Source organism: Oncorhynchus nerka, linkage group LG14 (genome assembly GCF_034236695.1).
Source record: "Oncorhynchus nerka isolate Pitt River linkage group LG14, Oner_Uvic_2.0, whole genome shotgun sequence".
Lineage (NCBI taxonomy): Eukaryota > Metazoa > Chordata > Actinopteri > Salmoniformes > Salmonidae > Oncorhynchus > Oncorhynchus nerka.
Window position 1 is genome coordinate 20,212,701 of NC_088409.1, and position 12,511 is coordinate 20,225,211.

At 49.1% G+C, this 12,511-nt stretch overlaps 1 protein-coding gene across 5 annotated transcripts; it reads left to right on the forward strand.

Moving 5' to 3' along the window:
- The first annotated feature begins 99 nt into the window (after positions 1-99).
- Positions 100-12,511, forward strand: LOC115126557 (pyruvate dehydrogenase [acetyl-transferring]-phosphatase 1, mitochondrial-like). 5 transcript variants are annotated; one of them, XM_065027721.1, is made up of 9 exons: positions 100-185; positions 2,050-2,421; positions 2,653-2,820; positions 2,901-3,112; positions 3,326-3,407; positions 3,529-3,623; positions 3,740-3,908; positions 10,023-10,241; positions 10,436-12,511. In XM_065027721.1, exons 2-9 carry the CDS (start codon positions 2,134-2,136, stop codon positions 10,814-10,816), a joined length of 1,614 nt encoding a protein of 537 aa, XP_064883793.1. In that variant the 5' UTR covers positions 100-185; positions 2,050-2,133; the 3' UTR covers positions 10,817-12,511. The 5 variants fall into 5 exon arrangements, with proteins under 5 accessions (XP_064883793.1, XP_064883795.1, XP_064883794.1 ...); XM_065027723.1 differs by having other exon boundaries at positions 2,050-2,382; XM_065027722.1 differs by having other exon boundaries at positions 115-185; positions 2,024-2,421.

Here is a 12,511-nt window from a genome sequence, read left to right on the forward strand (position 1 = left end):
AGATCTTGACATCATTTTGGTGCTTGAAAGTCTGTCACACACCCCCAGCAGCGTGCAAAGGGTTAACAAGCCAGTCAGATCTGTCAGAGAGGTGAGCCAATCAGCGTTTAGTATGTTGTGAGCTGGAGAGAGATGCAGGAGGGTGGGTAGCGTAGCAAAACGAAATAGTAAACTCTGAGAATAAGGTCGGTGGCAAGATAAATGTGTTTGGCATGTTACTTTTGTGCAGTATGTGTTAATGTAATGATAACTAACTTATGTTATATGTTGTGAGCTTTGTTACCGTGACCGTAATGTACAAGGACTGAAGGAGGAGTGGTGTTTTAAACTGGTTTCCGGTGACGCATAGCTAGATCATCGCTAGCCAACGTTACTACCCAGCAGTAGAGTAGACTTTTTCGGCCCATCAAATTAATACGTAACAATGTGCTGGCTTTAATTATGCTTGTATTTGGGATTATTCGCTATTGGGAACTACGTAGATATTGATCTCGATTTAATCTAAGTACAAAGAAAACTGACTCTGAACTGTACTGTAATCAATATGACAAATCTGTAGCAGTCAGGCCTAGCCAGGGATGGGCCGTGGTCACGGGTTATAGACTGGAGGTTTGAGCGGTATTTCAACTAGTACCGGGTGGTTCCGTGTAGTTCAGCCGTGCCTGGGTCTCTTTCGACCGACCAGAGCAGCTGCACGCATTGCCCCTTCGCTACAAATAGATAGATTAAAGCGTCAATCAGAAAGCGAAATCCCGGCCACTGTTTAGGTAAAAAGCTGAGGGATAGGACTGGAGAAATGTATCTACTCTCAAATTCATAGACAGAGCTATGGATGCAAGGACTGACCATCCATTATATCAAAATAATAGTTTTAACCATGTTTTGAGGCTTTATAATGTGTGTTTACATTTACGTTGTTTACAAACATTGAAGGTAAACAAGCTTTTATTTTGGGTTCTGATGGAGTGTGACAGTTGAACTAAGATCGAGGCTTTTCTAAATTATATTCTTCAAGAATCGATGGGCCCATATCATTAATTTAGCAACTGCTGATTGCCCCTTTTAATTATAGTGTAATTATTGTATTTGTTCATGTTTTATTAGGATCCCCATTAGCTGTTACAATAACAGTAGTTCCTCTCCCTGGGGTCCTAATCTAGGAGGCGGAAAGGGCAGAGAGAGGGATAGCCTATGCCGTTAGAGAGAATCTAGTTCAGTAGGACAAGATTGGGTTTTCAGGAGTGAGCAAATGTCAGACCCGCTTCACAGGACTATATATAGTCTGTCAGAAAACTAGTGGTGGCTGACCCCTGTAGAGGGGCAAGGTTCTTTCATGGAGCAACAAAGCCTGGAAGACGACTAGCCGTGGCCGACCCCTGTAGCACACTGGGTCTCAAATCTGTCCTTGGGACCTCAAGCCATTCCATGTATTTGATCTACTCCAGAACTAGCACACCTGATTCAACTTTTCAACTAATCATCAAGCCTTTGTGTAGGTGAATCAGGTGAGCTAGTTTAGAGCTAGATCTAAATTGTGAAAAGTCTGGGGAGAGGTTTGAGAACCACTGCTGTAGAGGTGCAAGGCTCTTTTATGGTGCAACATAGCTTGGAAACCTAGTGCCAGTCTGTCACACTAGTCCGCTAGTACTGGAATGCAGTGTTCCATTGTTGGAGTGCAACCTGCCTCAAAGCATAATAAAGCCTCTGCCAAGAGGCTCAGACCTTTATTGCACAGGAGGTTTCCTTGTAGCAAAGTCACTGGTTCCAGCTCCCTTATTCACCACACAATCAAAATAAATACAGTTGGAAGATGGAACTGCTTGTTTTGATCCGTTATGTTATTTGCATGTCACTTTTGTTTGTATTGGTCTGTAATGGTACCTTTGTCGAGAGCTCTGTTACTACGTGTCAGTCATTTATGTACACTGACTGAATGAGAGGTGTGTACACAATCAAAATGCCATAGTCAGCTGTGGTTGTGACTGAATTATACAGATGACACAAGCTGCATTTTTGCCCATAGCTCACAGTTCCTGGTGTCTACCGTAGGTGTAGGAGTGTTGGTGGTGCTCTGAGAGAGAGTGTGTGTGTGTGGCGGTGCTCTGAGAGTGTGTGTGCCCAGAGCGAGCCACCATGCCCGTGACATCACAGCTATTCCGAGGCTTCCCTCGAGCGAAGCTCTGGGGTTCCTCTCTGTTCCCATGCCAACGCCAGCTCCCCTGCTGCCCCACCTCCCACCGGCCCACCTCGTCGCAGCCCCACCCCATATGGCCGACAGCCATGCCCGTGCGTGGCTATAGGAGGAGCCCTGACCTCCACAGCTACAATCTCACCCCCCCACAGGTCAACTCAATCCTCAAGGCCAACGAGTACAGCTTCAAGGTAGGGGCGGTCGATACACACAACGAGTACAGCTTCAAGGTATGGGCGGTCGATACACACAACGAGTACAGCTTCAAGTTAGGGGCGGTCGATACACACATTTACACACAACAAGTACAGCTTCAAGGTAGGGGCGGTCGATGCACACATTTACACACAATGAGTACAGCTTCAAGGTAGGGGCGGTCGATGCACACATTTACACACAATGAGTACAGCTTCACGATTGCGCTAAGACCATAAGAATATGATTGTGTGCTTTGGTTCTAGGTTCCAGAGTTTGATGGTAAGAATGTGTCGTCGGTGATGGGGTTCGACAGTAACCAGCTGCCTGCCAACGCACCCATCGAGGACCGGCGCAGCGCTGCCACCTGTCTGCAGACGCGGGGGATGCTGCTGGGAGTGTTCGACGGCCATGCGGGCTGTGCCTGTGCACAGGTAAAGTTTCTGCTTTCATTGTGTATAATCTGCGAGTTAGTTTTAATGTGCAGTAAAACATCTACCTGTCTATTTTTCAGGCGCTGAGTGAGAGGTTGTTCTACTACGTAGCCATGTCCTTGATGCCCCATGAGACCCTGTGTGAGCTGGAGGCTGCAGTAGAGGCAGGCAGGCCCCTCAGCCCCATCCTGCAGTGGCACAAACACCCCAACGACTACTTCACCAGGGAGGCACAGACTATGTACTTCAACAGCCTCAGAACCTACTGGCAGGAACTCATAGACCTCAGCAGGTACACACACACACACACACACACACACACACACACACACACACACACACACACACAGGAACTCATAGACCTCAGCAGGTACACACACACACACACACACAGAGCAAGTCATAGACCTCAACAGGCATGGGGTAATAAGGATGCATCAGTAATGTTATTAAACATGGGTCATTATTCAGTGTTGGAGTTGATTGTATGTGATTGTGTTCCCAGTCCAGGGGAGAGCCTAGGGCCCAGAGAGGCGTTGCTGAGTGCCTTTAAGAGACTGGACAGTGACCTGTCTCTGGAGGCTCAGGTGAGAGACTGTGTTCTATCCTCTTGACTTCTATCCTCTGTCCATCGATGTCTCTGTGTTACCATAGTATCCAGCCCTGGGTAGAAATGTATAGTGCTGATCCCTATGTTGTGTTGTCCAGGTGGGAGACGCCAATTCCTTCCTCCACTACTGGGTTCTAAGAGTGGCCTTCTCTGGAGCGACTGCCTGCGTAGCTCACATTGATGGGTCCGACCTGTACGTACTCTAGTCCACAGCCACGGATCTCTCTCTGTTGGCTCCCATAAGTACTGCCTGGTCTCCATCTGCCTGCTCTGACTGAGTTTCTGAATCCTCTGACTGTGGTTGTGTAGGTATGTAGCGAACACGGGCGACGGCCGGGCGGTGCTGGGGGTCCAGGAGGAGGACGGCTCGTTCAGCGCTCACACGCTCTCCAACGACCACAACGCCCAGAATGAGAACGAGGTGGCCCGCATCCAGGGGGAGCACCCCCCCTCTGAGAAGAAGACTGTCGTGCGACAGGTCAGTACCGTTACACATACAGAGAGAACAGTGGCACAGCAGGTCAGTACCGTTACACATACAGAGAGAACAGTGGCACAGCAGGTCAGTACCGTTACACATCCAGAGAGAATGGTGGCACAGCAGGTCAGTACCGTTACACATCCAGAAAGAACAGTGGCACAGCAGGTCAGTACCGTTACACATACAGAGAGAACAGTGGCACAGCAGGTCAGTACCGTTACACATACAGAGAGAATGGTGGCACAGCAGGTCAGTACCGTTACACATACAGAGAGAACAGTGGCACAGCAGGTCAGTACCGTTACACATCCAGAGAGAATGGTGGCACAGCAGGTCAGTACCGTTACACATACAGAGAGAACAGTGGCACAGCAGGTCAGTACTGTTACACATACAGAGAGAACAGTGGCACAGCAGGTCAGTACCGTTACACATACAGAGAGAACAGTGGCACAGCAGGTCAGTACCTTTACACATACAGAGAGAACAGTGGCACAGCAGGTCAGTACCAGAGAACAGTGGCACAGCAGGTCAGTACCGTTACACATCCAGAGAGAATGGTGGCACAGCAGGTCAGTACTGTTACACATACAGAGAGAATGGTGGCACAGCAGGTCAGTACCGTTACACATACAGAGAGAATGGTGGCACAGCAGGTCAGTACCATTACACATACAGAGAGAAAATGGTGGCACAGCAGGTCAGTACCGTTACACATACAGAGAGAACGGTGGCACAGCAGGTCAGTGCCGTTACACATACAGAGAGAACAGTGGCACAGCAGGTCAGTACCGTTACACATACAGAGAGAACGGTGGCACAGCAGGTCAGTACCGTTACACATACAGAGAGAACAGTGGCACAGCAGGTCAGTACCGTTAGGTCACACACATCCAGAGAGAATGGTGGCACAGCAGGTCAGTACCGTTACACATCCAGAGAGAATGGTGGCACAGCAGGTCAGTACCGTTACACATACAGAGAGAACGGTGGCACAGCAGGTCAGTACCGTTACACATACAGAGAGAACAGTGGCACAGCAGGTCAGTACCGTTACACATACAGAGAGAACGGTGGCACAGCAGGTCAGTACCGTTACACATACAGAGAGAACAGTGGCACAGCAGGTCAGTACCGTTACACATCCAGAGAGAATGGTGGCACAGCAGGTCAGTACCGTTACACATCCAGAGAGAATGGTGGCACAGCAGGTCAGTACCGTTACACATCCAGAGAGAATGGTGGCACAGCAGGTCAGTACCGTTACACATACAGAGAGAACGGTGGCACAGCAGGTCAGTACCGTTACACATACAGAGAGAACGGTGGCACAGCAGGTCAGTACCGTTACACATTCAGAGAGAATGGTGGCACAGCAGGTCAGTACCGTTACACATACAGAGAGAATGGTGGCACAGCAGGTCAGTACCGTTACACATACAGAGAGAATGGTGGCACAGCAGGTCAGTACCGTTACACATACAGAGAGAACGGTGGCACAACAGGTCAGTACCGTTACACATACAGAGAGAACGGTGGCACAGCAGGTCAGTACCGTTACACATACAGAGAGAATGGTGGCACAGCAGGTCAGTACCGTTACACATCCAGAAAGAACAGTGGCACAGCAGGTCAGTACCGTTACACATACAGAGAGAATGGTGGCACAGCAGGTCAGTACCGTTACACATCCAGAGAGAACGGTGGCACAGCAGGTCAGTACCGTTACACATACAGAGAGAACGGTGGCACAGCAGGTCAGTACCGTTACACATCCAGAGAGAATGGTGGCACAGCAGGTCAGTACCGTTACACATACAGAGAGAATGGAAGTCAGAACAGTGGCACAGCAGGTCAGTACCGTTACACATACAGAGAGAACAGTGGCACAGCAGGTCAGTACCGTTACACATACAGAGAGAACAGTGGCACAGCAGGTCAGTACCGCACAGCAGGTCAGTACCGTTACACATTCAGAGAGAACAGTGGCACAGCAGGTCAGTACCGTTACACATCCAGAGAGAATGGTGGCACAGCAGGTCAGTACCGTTACACATCCAGAGAGAATGGTGGCACAGCAGGTGAGTACCGTTACACATACAGAAAGAATGGTGGCACAGCAGGTCAGTACCGTTACACATACAGAGAGAATGGTGGCACAGCAGGTCAGTACCGTTACACATACAGAGAGAACGGTGGCACAGCAGGTCAGTACCGTTACACATACAGAGAGAATGGTGGCACAGCAGGTCAGTACCGTTACACATCCAGAAAGAACAGTGGCATAGCAGGTCAGTACCATTACACATACAGAGAGAACAGTGGCACAGCAGGTCAGTACCGCACAGCAGGTCAGTACTGTTACACATACAGAGAGAATGGTGGCACAGCAGGTCAGTACTGTTACACATCCAGAGAGAATGGTGGCACAGCAGGTCAGTACCGTTACACATACAGAGAGAACAGTGGCACAGCAGGTCAGTACCGTTACACATACAGAGAGAACAGTGGCACAGCAGGTCAGTACCGTTACACATACAGAGAGAACAGTGGCACAGCAGGTCAGTACCTTTACACATACAGAGAGAACAGTGGCACAGCAGGTCAGTACCGCACAGCAGGTCAGTACCGTTACACATACAGAGAGAATGGTGGCACAGCAGGTCAGTACTGTTACACATACAGAGAGAATGGTGGCACAGCAGGTCAGTACCGTTACACATACAGAGAGAATGGTGGCACAGCAGGTCAGTACCATTACACATACAGAGAGAAAATGGTGGCACAGCAGGTCAGTACCGTTACACATACAGAGAGAACGGTGGCACAGCAGGTCAGTGCCGTTACACATACAGAGAGAACAGTGGCACAGCAGGTCAGTACCGTTACACATACAGAGAGAACGGTGGCACAGCAGGTCAGTACCGTTACACATACAGAGAGAACAGTGGCACAGCAGGTCAGTACCGTTACACATCCAGAGAGAACAGTGGCACAGCAGGTCAGTACCGCACAGCAGGTCAGTACACACATTCAGAGAGAACAGTGGCACAGCAGGTCAGTACCGTTACACATCCAGAGAGAATGGTGGCACAGCAGGTCAGTACCGTTACACATCCAGAGAGAATGGTGGCACAGCAGGTCAGTACCGTTACACATACAGAGAGAACGGTGGCACAGCAGGGCAGTACCGTTACACATACAGAGAGAATGGTGGCACAGCAGGTCAGTACCGTTACACATTCAGAGAGAATGGTGGCACAGCAGGTGAGTACCGTTACACATACAGAAAGAATGGTGGCACAGCAGGTCAGTACCGTTACACATACAGAGAGAATGGTGGCACAGCAGGTCAGTACCGTTACACATACAGAGAGAAAGGTGGCACAGCAGGTCAATACCGTTACACATACAGAGAGAACAGTGGCACAGCAGGTCAGTACCGTTACACATACAGAGAGAACGGTGGCACAGCAGGTCAGTACCGTTACACATACAGAGAGAATGGTGGCACAGCAGGTCAGTACCGTTACACATCCAGAAAGAACAGTGGCACAGCAGGTCAGTACCGTTACACATACAGAGAGAATGGTGGCACAGCAGGTCAGTACCGTTACACATCCAGAGAGAACGGTGGCACAGCAGGTCAGTACCGTTACACATACAGAGAGAACGGTGGCACAGCAGGTCAGTACCGTTACACATCCAGAGAGAATGGTGGCACAGCAGGTCAGTACCGTTACACATACAGAGAGAACAGTGGCACAGCAGGTCAGTACCGTTACACATACAGAGAGAACAGTGGCACAGCAGGTCAGTACCTTTACACATACAGAGAGAACAGTGGCACAGCAGGTCAGTACCGCACAGCAGGTCAGTACCGTTACACATACAGAGAGAATGGTGGCACAGCAGGTCAGTACTGTTACACATACAGAGAGAATGGTGGCACAGCAGGTCAGTACCGTTACACATACAGAGAGAATGGTGGCACAGCAGGTCAGTACCATTACACATACAGAGAGAAAATGGTGGCACAGCAGGTCAGTACCGTTACACATACAGAGAGAACGGTGGCACAGCAGGTCAGTGCCGTTACACATACAGAGAGAACAGTGGCACAGCAGGTCAGTACCGTTACACATACAGAGAGAACGGTGGCACAGCAGGTCAGTACCGTTACACATACAGAGAGAACAGTGGCACAGCAGGTCAGTACCGTTACACATCCAGAGAGAACAGTGGCACAGCAGGTCAGTACCGCACAGCAGGTCAGTACCGTTACACATTCAGAGAGAACAGTGGCACAGCAGGTCAGTACCGTTACACATCCAGAGAGAATGGTGGCACAGCAGGTCAGTACCGTTACACATCCAGAGAGAATGGTGGCACAGCAGGTCAGTACCGTTACACATACAGAGAGAACGGTGGCACAGCAGGGCAGTACCGTTACACATACAGAGAGAATGGTGGCACAGCAGGTCAGTACCGTTACACATACAGAGAGAACGGTGGCACAGCAGGTCAGTACCGTTACACATACAGAGAGAATGGTGGCACAGCAGGTCAGTACCGTTACACATCCAGAAAGAACAGTGGCACAGCAGGTCAGTACCGTTACACATCCAGAGAGAACAGTGGCACAGCAGGTCAGTACCGTTACACATACAGAGAGAACAGTGGCACAGCAGGTCAGTACCGTTACACACAGAGAAAACGGTGGCACAGCAGGTCAGTACCGTTACACATCCAGAGAGAACAGTGGCATAGCAGGTCAGTACCATTACACATACAGAGAGAACAGTGGCACAGCAGGTCAGTACAGAGAGAACGGTGGCACAGCAGGTCAGTACTGTTACATACAGAGAGAATGGTGGCACAGCAGGTCAGTGCTGTTACACATACAGAGAGAATGGTGGCACAGCAGGTCAGTACCGTTACACATACAGAGAGAACAGTGGCACAGCAGGTCAGTACCGTTACACATCCAGAGAGAACAGTGGCACAGCAGGTCAGTACCGCACAGCAGGTCAGTACCGTTACACATACAGAGAGAACAGTGGCACAGCAGGTCAGTACCGTTACACATCCAGAGAGAATGGTGGCACAGCAGGTCAGTACCGTTACACATCCAGAGAGAATGGTGGCACAGCAGGTCAGTACCGTTACACATACAGAGAGAACGGTGGCACAGCAGGGCAGTACCGTTACACATACAGAGAGAATGGTGGCACAGCAGGTCAGTACCGTTACACATTCAGAGAGAATGGTGGCACAGCAGGTGAGTACCGTTACACATACAGAAAGAATGGTGGCACAGCAGGTCAGTACCGTTACACATACAGAGAGAATGGTGGCACAGCAGGTCAGTACCGTTACACATACAGAGAGAATGGTGGCACAGCAGGTCAGTACCGTTACACATACAGAGAGAACAGTGGCACAGCAGGTCAGTACCGTTACACATCCAGAGAGAATGGTGGCACAGCAGGTCAGTACCGTTACACATCCAGAAAGAACAGTGGCACAGCAGGTCAGTACCGTTACACATACAGAGAGAACAGTGGCACAGCAGGTCAGTACCGTTACACATACAGAGAGAACGGTGGCACAGCAGGGCAGTACCGTTACACATACAGAGAGAATGGTGGCACAGCAGGTCAGTACCGTTACACATCCAGAAAGAACAGTGGCACAGCAGGTCAGTACCGTTACACATACAGAGAGAATGGTGGCACAGCAGGTCAGTACCGCACAGCAGGTCAGTACCGTTACACATACAGAGAGAATGGTGGCACAGCAGGTCAGTACCGTTACACATCCAGAGAGAATGGTGGCACAGCAGGTCAGTACCGTTACACATACAGAGAGAACAGTGGCACAGCAGGTCAGTACCGTTACACATCCAGAGAGAACAGTGGCACAGCAGGTCAGTACCGTTACACATCCAGAGAGAACGGTGGCACAGCAGGTCAGTACCGTTACACATACAGAGAGAACAGTGGCACAGCAGGTCAGTACCGTTACACATACAGAGAGAACAGTGGCACAGCAGGTCAGTTAAACATAAAGTAAAAACCAACATATATCCTCCTTCTCTCCCTCTGCCAGGACCGGTTGTTGGGCCTGCTGATGCCGTTCCGTGCGTTTGGAGATGTGAAGTTCAAGTGGAGCATTGACTTGCAGCGAGGTGTGTTGGAGTCAGGACCAGACCAGCTCCATGACAACGAACACACCAAGTTCATCCCCCCCAATTACCACACCCCTCCCTACCTCACGGCCGAGCCTGAGATCACACACCACCGCCTCCGACCTCAGGACCGCTTCCTGGTGAGAGACAAAGGATTGGTCAATTGACTGATTGACCAATTCATGATTTCATTGATTGATTGATTGATAGGGCTTTGTTGTCTTTTCTTGAACAGAAACTTGCATTGTGCTCCATTAAAACATACCTATATCTGAAGTTCTGTAGTTAGAAGTTTCCTTTTGTTAACTATAGGTCTTTGTCCCTCCTCCCGCAGGTGCTGGGTACAGACGGGCTGTGGGAGACGCTCCATCGACAGGAGGTGGTCCGGATCGTAGGGGAGTATCTAACGGGGGTCCACCAGCGCCAGCCCCTCACCGTGGGGGGTTACCATGTCACCCTGGGACAGATGCAGGGGCTGCTGGCTGAGAGGAAGGCCCGTGCCTCCTTAGCGTTCCAGGACCAGAACGCTGCCACCCACCTGATTCGCCACGCGGTGGGCAACAATGAGTTTGGAGCAGTGGACCACGAGACGCTGTCCAAGATGCTGTCTCTGCCTGAGGAACTGGCCCGCATGTACCGCGACGACATCACCATCATCATCACACAGTTCAACCCCCACGTGGTTGGACACCAGCGCCAAGGGGGGGAGTCCTGAGCCAGCTCAGCCTATCAGAGGGGAACGTGGACATGAACAGGAAGTTTACTTTCTAGGAGGAAAAACAGGTCCAGTGAGGACTGGGTCTTGCTACAGACACATGGTTAAGCTCTAATCTTTATTTTACCAAACGCACACAAAACATACTGTTAATGGACTAGCCCTGCAGAGGGAGGACTGCCTACCTTCGGACTCCTTATTTTAGGACTGTTATTGAAGAGGTGTGTGTACAGTATGTGCACATGTGAGCACACAGTCCTGGTCATGTGGATTGTTGAAATGCTTGCTGATACTGATCACAAGTTGGCTCTTTTCTGAGTCTTGTGGCCTGGTGTGTGTATGAAGCTTTTTAAAGGATATTTGATCAACCTCCCTGCAGCATTCTGCTTCTCTGCTCTGTCACAGTCTCTGCCCATAGGAAACTTTAATTTGTGCCTAAAGAGTTGCTGCTTTATAACTATGTTGTCTAAGCATTGAGGTAATGATATGGTGGCAGCCTTTGTGTTTGTTCAATCTGGCCTGTCTACTCCTCTACAAACATCCCTCCCTCTTTCATATCACAGATTCTGTGCTGTGCAGTTGCAGCATCTGTCTTGCTCTAGAGCTGCAACTGGCCTCCATCCTGGCTCTACCGCATGGCTCTTCTGTTACATAGTAGGGCTCTGTCTGTCTGTGTTCTGTCATTGGATGGATCAGTGTCCTTTATACTTGTTACAGACGGACAGCCAAGAGCTCCCAGGCACACTTCTTGTTATCTTGAATAATGTTTATTTAAAATGTTTTTAATCTGATTTCAAACATTGACTATTTTGTCAACCTTAGAGAGGAATAACTGCCTGTGTCTATAAAGCAGATGTTATTGCTCTGAGACAGACGGCGTCACTAAGATAGGAACCAGTAGAGCTACGTAGTGTGCAGGCTTTAGATCCAGCACTAACACCTCTATCACAACTACTCACCCACAGGAATCAGGTTTGTTATGCGCTGAGTGTGTCTGAGAGATTCTACAGCAGACTGAAGGAGTGGTGGTATTCTGTAGAGGAGAGAGAGAGGGGTGTGTGATCAGACGTTTATTGTTTTAGGGTTGCAGAGTATACATGTTTCAAAGGAACATAGTGGTTGAACCTCTCGTGTTTTTTGACAATTATACTCTCATACGGGGGGATATGGTATACTAACGTCATCATGCTTACATGGTGGGTATTCTATCAAACATGTTTTTAAAAAGTTAACTTTTTAGTTTTTAACAGTGAATCATTGCTAGCCTGGTGTCAGGTCTCTGTCTGAGGTAACCATGGAATTAGGAATGGAACTGTAACCATCTCCTGTCATGTTCATGTCAAACCTCCAGGAGTGACTAAAACAGAGACAGACTTAGTCTCTGTTGGCAGGACACTAACCATGGTGTGGTTCTAGGCTTGTATAGGTCAGATGAAGGGTGTGCATCATATGAGGTTGTATATCTCATGGTGGTGTATATTTAGGAGAGGAGAGAATGTAAAGCTGAAGGTGGCTCTGTCTGGATGCTGGCTGAATACTTGAAGGTTATTTATGCAACTTTTAATATGTCACAGTTATTTATCCACAATTATATGAGATGTGACAGGTATGTATGTACAGTGTCTTTACCTGTTTGGGCTTGAGACTAAAGTTTTTTTGTATTTGGAAACTTAATAAAACACTGACTACACACAA